We start from the raw sequence: 18133 nt of genomic DNA on the forward strand, positions 1-18133 counted from the left end.
ATGAGTACAGTGCATGCTGAGCCCAAAGCTAACACCCAGAAGCTGCACCTCTGGTCTAGACTTCACCAGCCTTTTCTCTCTTCTCTCTAGCTCCCTGCTGCCCGCTACCTCCCCGCGCCCCCACACACAATCATCACTCCATTCTTCTTCCAAAGACAGCTTCTCCAACACAAATCTACCACTCCGCTGCCTTCTCAGTGTAAAAGCCCCAAGGAGCCGTGCAACCTCGCTCCTGCTTATTTCCTCTCAGCCCCTCAATTCCATGAACCATGTTCCTTCCCACTTCATGGCCTTGACACGTACTGTTTCTCTCCGTAGCTCTCCCCATTGTTTCTGTTTTCGACCCTGTACTTTGCCTGGTAACCTTCTACTCATTCTTCAGGTCTCAGTTAAAAGAGCATTTCTTCAGGGGACATTTTCCTGACACACCTCCCAGGCTTGGACTGCTCCCGCATTTATATACTCATGGCACCACGACCCACATCTTCCTTGCCCTACGATCCCTCTGGGGCTCCAGACTCTTCCACTCTTGGCCTGAGAAGGCTCTGCATGTTACCATTCCACTCTTCTGCAGCTTCCACTCAAACAAATCCTCAGTGACGCCGTCAATTCCCCAGGGTATGGATGTCTCTCTCTCTCTCTCTCTCTCTCACTCTCTCTCTCTCTCTCTCTCTCTCGTTTTTCAGGGCACCTTTAGGCTTTTGTTTAGACCTGTTTGGTATCAATGCCAAGCCTGGAGCTCTATCACACCAGTTTGTGCTTTCCTCCCTGACTGAATCTCCAGGGCAGACACCAGATTTTGTTACCTTTTCACTAGGTGGAAGAAAACTAAAAATATGTTTGATGAACCAATCAGTATGGATTCTCTGAAATTTCTTCTAACACAGAACACACCTGGTCATGGATGTTCTTGTTAAATATCCTACCACACAGTTTCAAGTGACACTTGGGAAAAATGTCTAGTGTTTTTTCCTATTTGACATTTTCAACCAAATGTTTCTATGTGATATGATGCTAGGACTAAGTGCCAACTATTTCTGTGGGCAGAAGGAAAGAATGACTTGATGGGAGGAGATAAGAAGAGAAATAAAGAGAAGGACCAATACAATGTAATAAGAATAAGATTTTTTTTCTTAATCTTATAGGTAAATACCACCACACTGGTGGAAACGACACTGAGAGTCCCCTGTGGCTGAGAGGGAAGCTGCAGAGAAGGTATTCAGTGCTAGCTAGCTCCATAAACTAGGCTCTGGGACAGAGTTGGAGACACTCTGTATTAGATACTGACCCGTGTCATGTGCCACTGGTGGGGAGGAAGACACCGTGCTTTTCCCAAAGGGCGATGATCTCCCTAAGCGATGATTCTTCTCAGGAGGCAGGAGTGCTTTCCCAGAATAGCCTTTTTGCTCTTTATTCAGCTGCTGCAGCAGATACTCATTAGTTACCACCAGGGATCTGAGGCACAGGGGAAAAGGCAGTTATGAAATCATAAAAGCAAAGTAGATGCCATTCAGACCTGTAATGTTTGCTAAAGACAAATATAAAATATAAAAAGTAACATCTTTAAATAGAAAGAACTGTCCAGTTTATGACTGGGTTATTCTAAAGGCAGGCCAACAGTTTCTTTCTTCATTATGATTCTGTTTATGTTCCAGACTGACTGTAGCAGGAACATAGTTCACATTTTATACAGTGATTGCTCTCTCCATTCCAAAGCACTTTCATGATGAGGTAAGTAGAAGCACTGGGAGATTGGCACCTGCCCAGGCCTCCAATTTCTATCTTCAAATTTTAACTTCTACTTCGAATCTAACCTGCCTCTGCAGTTAACTAGTGGTACTGGTCATGGCTATACTTTTGGACTCTGAATTACCATGTAATGTTAAAAGCCATCAGAGACTGGCCAAAAAAAAAAAAAAAAAGGAAAAAAATGATGCATGCACAATGCTATTCATTGCAGCGCTGTTTATAACTATAAAATACTGCCAACCTAAATACCCATCAATAGAGGAATACTTAAACACACAATGGAGTCCCAGCCTATATAAGAGATAATATGCTAATTAGACTGAACAGCAGAACGACCATCCGGAGGACCTTTCCGACGAAGCCGGGGCTGTGAGGAGGGCTGCGAGGGCCAAGCCCCTTGCATGAATTTTGTGCATGGGGCCTCTAATACCACTATGAAAAGGAATGAGAGCTACCTCTATACACCACTGTGAACTGATTGCTAAGATAAACCTTTATCGTATCATTATGCCTCTTTCTATGTACTAGAGTGCCCCTCTACACACTCACACCTACAGTGGAAGGCTAGTGGGAAGGAAGGAGAGGATAGAGGAGACAGGTAAGGAAGCTAGATTTATCTGAATTTATCTCATTTTGTAGATTTGACTTTGGGACCATGTAAGTGTTTTTACATAATTATAAAACAAAACTAAATCAAAATAACAATAAAAATTTCCTGTGAATCAAAAGCAAATTGAAACAAATTGAACCTATATATTGAATTGGTGGCTTAACACAGAGAAAAATTATTTTCAAGTTACTTTAAAATATAGCAATTTTACTGTACATCACTAAAGAGATGCACCCTATTGTTCTCAAAGTGTGGTCCCAGGCCGCCCAAAACAGCATCGCGTGGAAATTGATGAGAAATGCAAATTCTTGGTTCCCAGCCCAGACCTGCTGAATCAGAAACCCTGGGGGTGGGGCCCAGCAATCTTCATGTCAACAAGTTCTTCAGGTGATTCTGATGCACACCTGAGTTTGAGAACCGTGACTTTATGCTACTTGCTCAACTTTTGTATATGTTTGAAATAATTGTAATGAAAAGTTTAAAAAAATTAAAAAGCCACCCAGAATGGCCCTGGGTCTAATCCTCTGAATATGAAGTTATTCCAAGGAAAATTGGGAATTGAAGTTTGAGACGGAAGATGTGGGCATGGGGTTCTTATATTTAAATTTCACTGATAGTCCTAGTAAAGGTGTTTGTCAAATCAAAATGTCCAGGGCTTCTCTAAATGTACCAACAGTGTTGAGGCCTCTTCTGATTTTCTAGCCTGCATTCTGAGGGTACTATTCTTTGAAGAGGCAGATGCTACTGAGCTCTTCCAAAGAAAACACAGACATTGGATTCTTTCTCTATTATTCTGAGGGCTCAGCGTATTTTCTGTGACCAATAGTAGGCAGGTATTTTCCAGAAGAGCCAGATGACTGATTTGGGGGGTACACAGTGACAAAAAAATGCTAGCTGACTCAAACAAGGGTCCTGTTGGATCTAAAGAGAAAGTACTTAGTACTGAGGTGGTACAATCCACCAATTCCAGCGAAGACAGTTAGTCCTTGGTGTGTCCTGAAAAAGATACTTTGAACACGGAGCTAACTGGCCTAGATACAAGTGGTTTACATGTAACATGGAGTCAATTTGAAAAGCATATAGATAGTAACTTGCCAGTAAAACAAAGGAGATAAAGGAAAGTAAGCACCTGCTTTTCAAAACCCGATAGACCCGCTCCTACCTCTGACTTTCATGGAGAAGGGCCACTGTCTCCTCCAGCTTTTTCAGCTGGGAAAGCTCCTGGTTCAGGCAAGCCACCTGTAGGTTCAGCTGCTGGTTTTTGCGCAGAAGATCATCTACAAAGAATACAGTAGCCATGGGTGAGAGGATTCCAAGCAGCTGGTCTTTGAGCAGAGCTTAAGGACATCTTGAAGAATGGGGGCCCCCTCACTGCACCCGCCTCCACACTCCACGCGCCATTCCCTCCCTTAGACACAGCAGATATGGTGGCAGGAATATGGGATTTAGCAACAAACTGATCTGAATTAAAATTCAACCACTTAATACCACGTTAGTTCATTTTTCTGAGGTTCACTAGAGCTACTAACCCTGCCCCATAGCACTATTAGAAGCCATCAATGAGACACCTATCCTCATTTAGCATAATTAGTCAATAATTATTGGGTCTCTGAATTCTCCATTTTAGTTTATGAATACATGTGCTTCACTCTCTATGGAGTATGTGAAAACATCTAGAACTGTGTCAGGCACATAGTAATAACTCAGTGAGTGCTTGGAGAAACTGAATTTGTAACCAAGACACTCCTATGTAGTTCCCCAAATATATTACCGCTGCCTGCAATAATGAGGTAGGTAAAAGCACTTGAATTCCACCCAGCCAGTGTGTCTCAGTGGTTGAGCATCTCGACCCATGAACCAGGAGGTCATGGTTCAATTCCAGTCAGGCACATGCCTGGGTTGTGGGCTCAATCTCCAGTGTGGAGCATGCAGGAGGCAGCTGATCAATGATTCTTTCTCATCATTGATGTTTCTCTCTCTCTCTCCTCCCTTCCTCTCTGAAATCAATAACCAAAATATGTATATATTTAAAATAAAAAAAAAGAAGCATGTGGTCCTGAGGAAGTCTAGAACGTACTTCTTAAACTTTAGAAACTTTAGCATGTTTACAGATCACCTGGGGATCTTGTTAAAAAACAGACTCCGATGCAGTAGGTCTGAGGTGAGGCCCGATAGTCTACATGTCTAACAAGCTTGCTGATCTGTGAATCACACTCTGAGCAGTAAGATTTGAGAAGGTGGAAAACAGAGCTACAATAGCTGTGTTTATCACCAGTAAGCCAACACCAGTACTGGGCCTCAGGGCTGACTGAAAGTAGGTATCTAGTGAACAATCACCTGTTTTCAGAGTAGGTAAGTAGAGATGCTTTGATTATTCAGGCTTGTAAAATCAGACAGTGATGAGACTGAACTCTGGAAATTCAGTGCTGACTTCCAAATCAAGTTCCTTGTACAAATTGAAATGTTTGTTTGCTTAGGGGTGCTGAGCTGGAGGGTTAAAGTCAAGGGTAGACTTTATCTAAAATACAGGCCTAAACTATGCTAATAATAAAGTAGTACAAATCAAAATCAAAATTTCAATGAAATACTATTTTTCACTTATAACTATGGCAAAAGTTTAAAAACTACCCAGTGGGGACAAGGATAGAGTGAAAAGGGTATTCAAATACACTCATTGCTGATGTGAGTGTAAATGAAAAAAACCTTTTTGGGAAGTGATTTGGCAATGTATAATGAAAGCTTCAAAAATGTCCACATCTTAAGGGGACATATGTAATACTTTCAACAATAAAGATTAAAAAGAATATACCCATCTTTTGACCCACTAATTCTACTGACAGGAATGTCCCTAGGACAATAGTCTGAAATATACACAAAGATTTATGTACACAGATATTATTAGCTGCATTATTTATTATAGTATAAATATTAGGACACTCAGTTCTGGCAGAAGGGAAGAACGACTATCTCAGAGAAGCATTTTCACTCTAATGTCTTTTCTTTCATTTTGGGTCTTTTGAATGTTTGGAAAATCTTTTTTTATATGTTTTTATTGATTTTTTTAGAGAGAGAGGAAGGGAGAAGGATAGAAATATTGATGAGACAGAAACATCATTACTTGGCTGCCTCCTGCACACCCCCTACTGGGGATTGAACCTGCAGCATGGGCAGTTGCCTTGCCCAGGAAATTGAACTGGTGGCCGAAACCGGTTTGGCTCAGTGGATAGAGCGTCGGCCTGCAGACTGAAAGGTCCCAGGTTCGATTCCAGTCAAGGGCATGTACCTGGGTTGCGGGCACATCCCCAATAGGAGATGTGCAGGAGGCAGCTGATCAATGTTTCTCTCACATTGATGTTTCTAACTCTCTATCTCTCTCCCTTCCTCTCTGTAAAAACTCAATAAAATATATTAAAAAAAAGAAAAAAAAGAAATTGAACGGTTGACCTCTTGGTTCCTGGGTTGATGCATAACCACTGAGCTACACCAGCCAGGCTGGGAATTCTTTAAAATTATTTATATTCTAAACAATGGAAGCTTTATTTATAACTAGAGGCCCGTTGCACGAAATTTGTGCAAGAGTAGGCCTTCCTTCCCCTGGCTGCTGGCACCAGGACCTGGGCTTCCCTTGCAGCCCTGGCTTCGTCCAGAAGGTGGTCCAGAAGGATGTCCAGTTTAATTAGCATATTATGCTTTCATTATTATAGATCGCTAACATTAAAAACAACTATATAGAGAACTAGATAAATAAGGCACATTTGTGTGACATTGTAGTAAATGCCTATACCAAGCATGTCAGACTAATGGCCGGGGGGCCGCATGCCTCTCTCTTAAGGCATGCAGCCCGCCGGCCACGAGGGTGACATGCTTGGCCTATACTATTAAATTGACAACATTAGGGTGTAGAATCAAATTATCGATTGTCCTAAGGTACAGAGTGGGGGAAACTGCACAAGGGAACTTTCTGGAGTAACAGAAATGTTCTGTATTTTGATTAGGATGGAATTAAATGAGTGTATATATTTGTCAAAACTCATCAAACTTAAAATGTGTGCATTTTGTTGTATTGAATTATTTTTTTAAAACCAAGGCACAAATTTTAATTTTGAGTTAAAAATATATGTATAGGAGTATGGTGAAAGAAAATATACCAAAACACTAATGGTAATTATTGCTGGGTAGTGGAGTTTCATTTTTCTTATTTTTTTTCAAACTTTCTATAAAGAACACAATCTTCTGCTATAATCAGAAAAAAGTATCATTCTGAAAAACAGTAACAACATTTGTACTTGCTTTACAATGACAAAGAGCTTCATCTGATAACTCAAGTCACCTGCGTTACAACTCTCTGAGGCACGATGATGGTTTCCATTTAGGTAGCCATGTGAGCTTTAGATAATGAAGCTTATTAATTGCATCATCTATAAACAAACAATTGTCTTAGGACACACCACACACTGCTTTCCTGCACTTACCGTAAGTGTTGGGCTGGTGCCCACTCACAATTGAGGTGGTAACACCTTCCTCCAACTGCTGGATTTTTTCAGATAAAATGAGGTTTTCCTCCAGCACTCTGACCAATTTTTGCTTCAAACTTTCCTTTGGGTCAATAAATAAAATACAAACACATTAAGAATCCGAAATTATAAGAAGTGCTTTTAGAGACTGAAAGAATCGTTCCCCTGTTTAGTGATAATTGAATGGAGGTCAGTCTCTCACTAGAATTGTAATTCATTGATAAACATAGCTCAAGTGCAGCAAACAAATTTATCACACACAGTTGCAATTGTTCTTGTGATTTCTCCACTACTGTTGCAGAACAAGTGGTCATTTTGACAAGTGGCCAGCATTCTGAGTCATTTATCTAAAGTTTGTAGAAACTGAACTTGTTTGAGAATCCTCTAATGTTAAGAAAAAGGGAGGGGGTCAATGGGGAAAAAAGAGGACATATGTAATACTTCCAACAAAAGGATATATTTTAAAATTGAGGGGAGACTTAAGGATATGAGTCCCTTCTTCCTCTTCCAGAGCCAGCAGCTTGATGCTTGAGGCCTGGCCTCTGGCTCAGGGCTCTCTGCTCCATCAAAAGGGGAGAAAGACAATCCCAGAGACATGTGCCTTCCCTCATTAGAATCAAACCATGACCTCCAAGGCTAGGACCCTTAACATTTTCATTCTATGGTCTTTTTCTTCTTCTTTTCCCATTTCAAGTCTTTCTTTAGAATTTTTGGATGAGGGCTGGGATTAAGGAGTCATCCCTGTAGAACCTCTGACTTGTCCCTGTCCTGGCAAGTTCTGTGTTCCTGATTTGCCCAGAATGACTTTTCTGTATTTTGGTTCAGGGACATCTAGGTGCTCATGGTGATGATGACCTTTATGGTACAGAGCTGTTCTAGTCTTGCTGCTCCGTCCTTTTCTAGTAAAGGAAAAGTAGGAAAGGGAGATGAAAGAGGCATACCATGTCATTAGGGACCACCTGCCCAGCCTCCTTCAGTTCCATCTCCCTCCTGTGGAAGGCTTTGGACGCAGCATCTTCAGGATGTGAGCGACACCACTGCTGGGAAGGAGCAGGGACTACCAAAGTCAGAAGCAGATCTCGGGCAGGACCTGCCAAAAATTCAGGTTGGGCACATGGGCCAATCTTAAAGCTAAAGCACAGAATTCCTAGTCAATAACTACTAGCTCTGCAGCATAAATAAGGTAATCTAATATCTCCTTCTTAAGAGAATTTCGTAAGTGGCTGTAAAAGGTGTTTCATGATTGGAGAACTTATATCCCACATCCTCTGTGGAGAAACAACAGGAGACCCTCTGGAATGCGGGCTCTGTGCTGTTCTCTGTCACTGAGGAGGGCTCCTGGGGATAATTTCCTACAAAATGAAAGCAAAGGGTCAATGTGGGAAGAGAAGTAATTGGGCTAAGATTTCTTCTCCCGTTTATCCCTTTAGAAATTAAAAAAAGTTAAGTCCAAATAACTCTAAGTTTCTAATTTTTACTTAAACTTTTCCACCACCAAGAACTCCTTGAATTCTTCTCCCATTAAACAACTAATAAACACATGGGGTCAAGGTTTGCAAAAACATTTTCCCCAAATTCCTAAAAAGAAAGATGCCCTAAAAAGAGCCCAGGTCATTTAGTCAGTGGAAGTTTTCAAATCATAACATCTGAACAGGCATCTCAGAACTCTGATGATCAAACCTAATTTCTACTGTATTTATTATTAGCACTTTCCTGAGGATCATAAAATCCTTTGTAACTGTTAACATGACCACTCTGTCATGTTAACATATCTCATCACTCTACATATTACCCAAAGACTACTAAAAAAAAATGACAGGAGGAGCAAAATAATTGGTACATGATGTAAGAGTGCTGATAAAACAAACAGGAAGAAGATTATGAGAAAAACGCAGACTTTTCCATTACTGTGTTATTGAGAAATTTGGTAAGTGATCACGAGAACAGTTTGCCTTGTAGAACAGAAGCGAAGTCGGAGCCCTTCTCCCAGAACTGAGAAAGCACTCACCCAGAAACTTCTTGTTAAGGAGGAGGGAGCCGGAGCCAGTCCAGTGCTTATCCACAAGCTCCAGGAGCTGTCTGAGGACAGTGGCCACATGGGAGGTTCTGGCAGAGATCTGGGAACTGTGGTTTCCTGGCAAACCGTGCAAACTGCCCAGGTCACTAGAGAGAGGCTCAAGAAAAAAACAAAAGACCCAACCATTCGTCATTCTTACACAATAAGGGAAATAAGAATTCAGACGTTTAAAGTGTTAACATTTTAAGAAAAAGAAAAAATAAGAGATTTGAATAGAATATTATCTATGCCCAAGGCAGATATGATAATATATTCAAGGACAATTTCAAAGCTAATAGTATCTTCTTACATGATTTTCTGTAGAGATTTTTGAGAAGAAAACAAAAAATGTTTTGACAGCTACATCAGTGGCTCAATGTATTATGTTATGTAATATGGAAAGATTAAATTGCAGAACATTTTCAGAAAGTTATTATATATCATAAAATAAAACGGGGAGTAATTTAATAAAAAACATAACTCATAATAACCTTATATTATGAGTTATGATGTCACAATAAGCTTATAACATTTTAAATGTTAAATGCTATTGTTGGACCTAATACTAAAGACATTTTATTCCGTACGAATTTTATATGTAGATGTATAGGTAGATCTGTCTCGTAAAATTCACAATTGTTTTTTATTAAGTCTGACATGAGTAAATACATATAGACATATCTAAATGATTTAAGAAATTGTGGATTTTACTGGACAGACCTGTTTACCAATCTTCTCTTTAGGGTCTCATGCACTTCAAGAAAGTTGATATATATTTAAAACAGCCAAATTAGCCCTAGCCGGTTTGGTTCAGTGGGTAGAGTGGCGGCCTGCAGACTGAAGGGTCCTGGGTTCGGTTCTGGTCAAGGGCACTGTGCGTACCTCGGTTGCAGGCTCCTCCCTATCCTGGGCCCTAGTAGGGGCTCATGCAGGAGCAACCAATCGATGTGTTTCTCTCACATCGATGTTTCTCTCTGTCTTTTCCTCTCTCTTCCACTCTCCCTAAAAATCAATGGAAAAATATCCTTGGTGAGGATTAACAAAAACAAAACAAAAAACAGCCAAATTATTTCTCAATCTTTGGCTCTTTTGATATAAAATGTTATAGATGATTAATTAGCTGATGCTGTTATACCCACCAACTGTGAAGCAGAACACCAAAGACATTGTTATTTATAATGTGAGTTACACATGTGGTGGCCTAACTCATCAAAAACGAACATTTATTGCCCTTGGTTTTATGTATTGATAATTGTGTGTATATCATGTGACAACTTGGAAACATATATGCTTTCACAGATTTTCTTTCATTTATCACAATGTGGTGAGAGTTGGGGATAATTTTTTATAAACTTTGGAATAATTTTATTAATTTGTATGAGTCTTTTCTTTTTTTTTTTTTAAATATATTTTATTGATTTTTTACAGAGAGGACGGGAGAGAGATAGAGAGTTAGAAACATCGATGAGAGAGAAACATCGATCAGCTGCCTCCTGCACATCTCCTACTGGAGATGTGCCCGCAACCCAGGTACATGCCCTTGACCGGAATCGAACCTGGGACCTTTCAGTCCGCAGGCCGACGCTCTATCCACTGAGCCAAACCGGTTTCGGCGAGTCTTTTCATTTTCAGCAAATTATGGCTCATGGCTTTTAAAAATAAATTTTTATTATTTGCTTAAATTATTATTAATAAATTATTATTATTAAAGTCAGTTGGTCAAAAATAAATTTTCTAATCACAAATTAATGTTCAGTTTAATTTTGTGTATCATGGAATTACTTTTAATAACTTTTTAACTGCTCTTTTCAGCAATTTTCTGATTTATACTTTTCTAGAAACTGAACAGTATATTTCTTTATTTTTTTTTAAATATATTTTATTGATTTTTTACAGAGAGGAAGGGAGAGAGATAGAGAGTTAGAAACATTGATGAGAGAGAGACATCGATCAGCTGCCTCCTGCACATCTCCTACTGGAGATGTGCCCGCAACCCAGGCACATGCCCCCGACCGGAATCGAACCCGGGACCCTTCAGTCCGCAGGCCGACGCTCTATCCACCGAGCCAAACCGGTCTCGGCAGTATATTTCTTTTATATTTACATCCAAGTTGCTCTTTTACAGATCTTCATAAGAATAAAAATAGTATCTAACAGAAAAAAAGGAATGAATTTTTAAGATTATCCAGGAAGGTGCACTGGGATTTTAATTGCTATTTTAACAATATATATGGAGTAGAGGTGAAAAAATTTCCTAGAACATGTCTTATTAATACAGCATCCCAAATATTCTAAGTGTTCCTGTACCTTCCTGAACCTAAATACATTAACACACAGTGCTGTCTGGAAAAACAGTGACTGAAAATGGGACAAATGGACCAGAAAGCGAAGAAAGTATTACGAGACTGCCCCCTTTGGTATACAGAAATTACAGCCGCCTCTGAAGTTTTGAAAATGGAATAGAAAGTATTTAAAGAGTAAAAAAAAAAAAAAAAATCAAACTTGTAAACCCATGCCAATGTTCAAAAAGATTTCCCACAACTGAAAACAAAGTGACTAGAAATAGTCACTGCTTCCTTATAGACAGCAAATGATTAAATAACAAATGATTCATATGACAAAGGATCATAGGTTCCAGGAAAGAAAGGGCCATGAGAGCTGAGGTTTCTATAAATAAAGAGAAAAAGGCTTCATAATGGAAGTGGGGCCTGGAGAAAAATTAAAACTCAAACAGAGGGGAGGAGAGTACAGGGCATTCTTTATAGACAATGCATGCAAAGGCAGTGACAAAACTTAGTTACCTAAAAAAAACCTGAAAAACAATGATATTCCATAGTACACTGCTATCATACTATAACTTTATAAAATTAATTATATTGTATATGTGGGAATGATTATTGATTTGTTGTTCAATCTCTGAACCATTCTCAGCTAAAAATACCTTGGATAATCTAATTCATTTTCTAGCTGCTGCTACTTTGGGGAACAAATGGAATAATTCTACTTTCTAGAAAGAAAAGTAATGCTTTTAGAAGAAACGTTTCAAGCAAGTTGCTTGTGGCCAAAGCAAATGTATAAACATAATAAACAAGGCCACAGGGATCACTCTTCAGGCAACCCTGAGCCCCAAGCAACTTTTGCATTCCTTCCTTGGGTAAACTCTGTCTGCCACTTATTATTATCGAAGTACTTCCCCATAATGTTTATGCTCTGGCAGTAGATTCTCCCTGTGACAATTAAGCAATGTGGCAGAAGGGGAACGACTTTCCCAAGGGCAGAATCCCAGGCTTTGGCCTGGCAGTATTAACTACTGGCCTCTGAAAATCCCTTTGAGTTTCTAGCATTCTTGGTCAGAACCACCCTCACCCCCCAAAAGAACCCTATTCTGGTCTTACATCCGAGGTGTTTCATTCATAAGCACAAACAAGCCAACACTTGCCTCGCTGCCTGTAGCATCTCTGAAACCATGCTTTGGATTCAGTGTGGCAAAGATATTGTCCTTCCGTTTGAATCCTCTCTTCGATGGGCTCAGTGACCTCTTGGTCAAACTCTCTCTGTTTTCTGAAGTCCCAGTAGGCAACAGCAGTGTGCGTAGAGAGTCTCCCAGGATGGAGTTGTTTGGGAAATGACCATGTGCTGGGGTCAAATCCCCAAGGCCGGTGGATAATTGTTGCTCTACATTGACCAGCAGAGCAGGGTCACTGTTGAAATGGGTTGTGGCATACAGATCTGTGAAAGGAACAGGCTGGGAGATGAATCTGCTCTTCAACTCTCCCTTGTTTCACTTCCATCCTTACCCCACCCAGAGTCCAAAAGTCATATTCTCCCTAGCATATATCCTCAACTCTCTGGACTCTTTTGTCTTCCACCCGACAAAACCCCAACTCAGGTTAAATCCAACTGCCCACACACTCCAGGCCTACACCAGAGCAGTGAGAAGCAGCTGGAGAACATGCATTTCTTCTCACCGTCTTCACTTTACATACATGACCGCTATTGTAACTGGGCTCTTGTATTGCCCGGCTGTCCTAATACATTACTTTAGTCAATTTACTTTTCTCTTCTCTTCTCTGAGATGACCGTTTCACATCTCTCTTTTCCTGAAACTTTGAACAACTTATCTTCCCTCCTCACTCTCAGGTACTAATCTCTTTATTTCCCTGAGAGAAACAGAGGCAATCAAAGGAAACATCTATGTGATTCCACCACCAAATCTATGTATTTATGTATTTTTTGTATAAGTTCTCTGAATTCCTTCTTGTTATAATTGGTGTACTGTCTGTGTTTCACCTAAGGCCAACTTCTCCACTGGTGGACAGGATCCCATCTCCCCTTGACTACCTAAGGATTTTTCTTATACTTTTCCCTTTTTACTCCTGCATCATCAATTTTCCCTCTACTGGATCATCTCCATCACGATTTCCTTAATCCCATCCCCCCTCCAGCTATAGTTCCATTTCTCTGCTTCCCTTCACTGAAAAACTCCTTGAAAGAGTTGTATATATTAGGTAACTCTATTTCCTCTCTTCGAATTCTTTCTTGAATTCATGTTAGTGAGGCTTTTATTAACCACGAGTTTCCTGAAGCTGCTCACTAATGCATTGCCAAATGCTATAATCACTTCTCACTCCCAGGCTCACTCCCTATTAAAAACATCTGACACAATATGTTGATCACTCCCTCCCTCCTCCTTGTAATATATTCTTCACTTGGCTTCCCGGGGACCACTCCCTCTCAGCTTTTTTTTCCTACCTCATTGGCTGCTTCTTTCTTGCTCTCTGTGCTGGTTTCTCTCCATCTACTTGGATTTCTAATTGTTAGAGGGCTCAGGGTTTGTCCTCAGATCTCTTGTCTACATTCACTCCTTAGGTGAGATCCTATCCAGTCTCAGTTTTAATGCCATCCATACACTTTTGGTTCCCTGAACACAAAACTAATATGTCTAATTATCTAACTGGCATCTCTGAAAAGTTTTAACAGGCACCTCAGATTTAAGATGTCTAAGATAGCATTCTTGATATCTACCCTAAAACCTATTTGTCCCACTTTTTTCCATCTTAGCAAATGATAACTTCATTCTTCGAGTTATTCAGACTCAAAAGAGGGAGTCATCCTTGACCTCATTTCTCTCAATCCATCAACAAATAATGGGATGTTGTCTTCAAAATATATTCAGAATCAATACTACCCCTACCACTAGATAACCTCTTAAATGTTTTTCTAAGTTTCTACCATTGCTCCTATTTTCTATTCTTAACCCAGAAGCCACAGTAATTGTTAAGTTAGATCATGTCACTCCTCTACTACAAACTCTCCAATGTCTTCTCATCTCACCCAGAATAACAGTCGGACTGCTTGTTTCCTCTTTACACTTCACCTCGCTCACCTTGCTGCAGCCATCCTGGCCTCCTTGTGGTTCCTTCAACATACTAAGCATGTTCCATCCTCAGAGACTTTGCACTTACTATTTCCACTGTCAAGAAAGTTCTTCCCCAATTATCCTCATGGCTTATACTCTCATTTCACTCAAGTCTCTGCTTTTATTATATTTCATCGGAGAAAGTTCCCCTGATCATTCTAAAACATCATCTCCCCCTTATTACACTCTATACCAGGGGTCCTCAAACTACGGCTCGCGGGCCACATGCAAATACAAATATTGTATTTGTTCCCGTTTTGTTTTTTTACTTCAAAATAAAATATGTGCAGTGTACGTAGGAATTTGTTCATAGTTTTTTTTAAAACTATAGTCCGGCCCTCCAACGGTCTGAGGGACAGTGAACTGGCCCCCTGTTTAAAAAGTTTGAGGACCCCTGCTCTATACCCTTATCTTATTTTTCTTCATAGCACTTATCATAACCTAACATACATTTATATGCTAACTTGTTTATCATCTGTCTTACCCTCTTTAGAATAGAAGGTCCATGAAAGTAGAGACTTTTCTATTATTATGGTAAAATATACATGGAACTTTATTTTTATTTGCTACTTTATCTGCAGAGCTATAACATTATCTGGCATATAGTAGGTATTTAATAATTTTTGTATACTTAATAAATAACTAAAGAGGGTACCTCTGTCACTTACCAGAAACTAGATTTTTCTGAAAAAGTTACCAGAATAGAAGCGATTTGTGGCCAGAGAAGACTAGATGCTACTAGAAATATGTCTTGGGTTGCTATTTAACTAAAATAACATATATGAAGCTCACATGTCTACATATATTTCTATAATATATCTCACATTTCTCTAATTTATCTATCACATTAAACTCATACTCTGCAGATTTCTGGAGGTTCCATGGGCCACTGGCAATTCTGAACACAATTTAAGTAATGCTAATGCAATTTAAGAAATGTGAATTCCAAAATTTCCAGTTATACCCTTCACTTTCATGTCCATGAAAAGGCCTATAAACTGACAGGAAGCTATTACCTGAACTAAGCTTCAGAAGCCTTCCGGTGCTGGAGTCAGGGTCTGACAGAGGAGCCAGTAAGTCTCCACAGGAATGGGATGTGGTAGCCTTCCTGTCATTTGAAGGCTTTATGTTATATTCACGGTAGTTCTTGCTTCTCTGAGGCCTTTTACCAAGACTTCCATGCAGGGATAGAGTGTGAGAATAATGACTATCATAATTGTCTAGACCAATATCTGAAGGTAACTGATAGGGATGGATCTGGCTAGAATCACCGACATCCAAGCGTTTACCCAATAAGGCATCATGGGTAAGCTGATAAGCATCAGGTTTTGGTAGCATGTCCTTTTCTGGAGAAGAACCTGAAGACTTATTGTCCACAAGAGATATTCGGTACCCTTCTTTAGCCATCTTCTCTGGGGATCGGACTGTGGACTGGTGAGGTGAGTAGTGTCTGAATTCTAACCACCACCAAGGAAAAAAAAAAGGAACAAAATACAATGAGAACTCTTCTTGGCCCAGTTAGGATACCTCACTACACTGGACATATCTCTCTCTACCAGAAAAATTTCTCAGGAAGAGAAATTTCATGTCAACTTAATTCCCTAAGAATTTCCTCCTGAAACTGTAGTGTCAGTTTTCTAGACACTATCCTATAAAAGCCTAATATGCTAAGTGTCCAGTCAACTGGTAGGCCATTCAACCAATCAAAGCGTAATATGCTAATGATATGCTAAGGCCACTCAACCACTCGCTATGACATGCACTGATCACCAGGGGGCAGATGCTCCGACTGGTAGGTTGTTTACTCCTGGGGTCTGGCTGATGGGGACTGAGCAAGACAGGCTGGACATGCCTTGGGGCCCTCCCGCAGTCCCTCCCCTGCGGTCTCTCCCCAGCTGGCCAACCTCCCGCATTCTTCCCCTGCCCCGATCATGCACCAGTGGGGTCCCTTGGCCTGGCCTGCACCCTCTCGCAATCTGTGACCCAGCAGATTTGAAAAAGAACCAAATCAAATTTATATAACTGAAAACTAAAGCAACTGAAATTAAGAATGTATCTAACAGCAGATTAGACATAGATGAAGAGAATGTTAGTGAACTTAAAGATAGATCAGAAGGAGTTATCCAGAATTAAGAAACCAGACAAAAAATGATAAAAGAGTGAGAAACAAAGAAGACAAAGTCAATAATTTCTGACATATATTTATTTAATCAAGAGTCCCAGAAAGATTAGAAAATATTGGACACAGAATATTTGAAACATTTTCCAGAACTAATAAGACACAATTCACTGATTCAAGTGTAATAAATATAGAACAGGATAATAAGAAATCCACATGACATAGTAAAACTACAGAAAACCAAAGACAAACAGAAAATCTTAAAAGCAGCCAAAGAAAAAAAAGAGATTATCTTTGCAGGAGTCACAGACTTCCAGCTGACTCCTCAAAAGCAACCACAAAAGATGGAATATAGTTGAACCATCCATATTCTGCCAACCTAGAAATTTATACCCCGCAAAAATACTCTTTAATAATGATGATGATGATGAGCCTGGCTTACGTGGCTCAGTGGTTAAGAGAAATCCTATGAACCAGGAGGTCACGATTTGATTCCTGGTCAGGGCACATGCCTGGGGTGCAGGCTTGAGCTCTAGTATGGGGCATGCAGAAGGCAGCTGATCAATGATTCTTTCTCATCATTAATGTTTTTCTCCCTTTCTCTTCTCCCTTCCTCTCTCTGAAATAAAAAAAAATATATTTAAAACATAATACTGATGATGAAGCCCTGACCAGTGTGGCTCAGTTGGTTGAGCATCATCCCATGCACTGGTTTGATTCCAAGTTGTGGGTTTGATCCTCAGTTGGGGTGCGTGCAGGAGGAGGTCAATTAATGTTTATCATATCAATGTTTCTCTCTCTCCCTTCTTCTCTCTCTAAAAAAATAAATAAAAACTTATTTTTAAAAATAATGATGATGAAATAGAGGCAATTTCAGACAAAAACTGAAAGAGTTCATCATTAGTAGACTCAAAGGAAATTCTAAAAGATGTACTATAAGCTAGAAGAAAATGGTCTTGGGGAAGAGAAATCTGAGATAAAAAAAGAAATGAATGGCAAATAAAGTGGGTAAATTTAAATGAACGTATTAAAAATATCTTGTGGGTTTTAAAAAATAGAATTAAAATCTATAATAGTATATATATATCAGGAGGGATTAAAAGGAGTAAAGTACTTTAAGGTATTCAAATTATCCGAGAGAAAAATTAAGTATTGATTCATTTTAAAATTGTGTAAGTTAAGAACACATATTGTAGTTTTGGAAATAATACTATAAGTATAGAAACAGTGTATAACTTACAAACTAGTAGAGGGGTAAAATAGACGAATAAAAACATAATAAATCCAAAAGATGGCAAGAAAGGTAAGAAAAAGAAACAAGAAATAGTCAACTAATACAAAAAGTCAAGAACAAAGGAAGTCAAAATATCCATTTTTCAACCAGAAATGCTTTACAGGGAAGCCCCTCACAAAAGCAGAAAACAGTCTGTTGACCACAAAGGGCCCCAGGGCTGAGACATCTCCTCCCAAATCCCATCACATCTAGATCTCTCTGATTAGTATGTCGAAAAATACTCAGTGAGCAAAATATTTACCATCTTCCTGATGATTATCAGTTGGCATCTCCCTTCTTCCCACTTCTTGCATCTAAAAAGAAGTTTGAAAGTTTAAGAGAAGGTAAGTTTACTACACCAGGCATTCAGAATATTTTTCTATTAGTGATCAA

The 18133-nt window shown here is 39.6% G+C and overlaps 1 protein-coding gene across 1 annotated transcript in view; it reads right to left on the reverse strand.

The window, feature by feature from the left end:
• Positions 1–1108: 1108 nt before the first annotated feature.
• LRRC36 (leucine rich repeat containing 36) overlaps positions 1109–18133 on the reverse strand; it is a 36712-nt gene continuing 19687 nt past the window's right edge. Inside the window, exons 7-14 of the mRNA XM_006769785.2 lie at positions 18003–18054; positions 15365–15805; positions 12369–12658; positions 8882–9047; positions 7815–7963; positions 6832–6955; positions 3522–3636; positions 1109–1455 (exon numbers count right to left, since the gene is read on the reverse strand). Coding sequence (XP_006769848.1) covers positions 1230–1455; positions 3522–3636; positions 6832–6955; positions 7815–7963; positions 8882–9047; positions 12369–12658; positions 15365–15805; positions 18003–18054 — 1563 coding nt within the window. The 3' untranslated portion in view covers positions 1109–1229. The remainder of the gene's footprint in view (positions 1456–3521; positions 3637–6831; positions 6956–7814; positions 7964–8881; positions 9048–12368; positions 12659–15364; positions 15806–18002; positions 18055–18133) is intronic.

Source organism: Myotis davidii, unplaced genomic scaffold (genome assembly GCF_000327345.1).
Source record: "Myotis davidii unplaced genomic scaffold, ASM32734v1 scaffold243, whole genome shotgun sequence".
Classification (NCBI taxonomy): Eukaryota; Metazoa; Chordata; class Mammalia; order Chiroptera; family Vespertilionidae; genus Myotis; species Myotis davidii.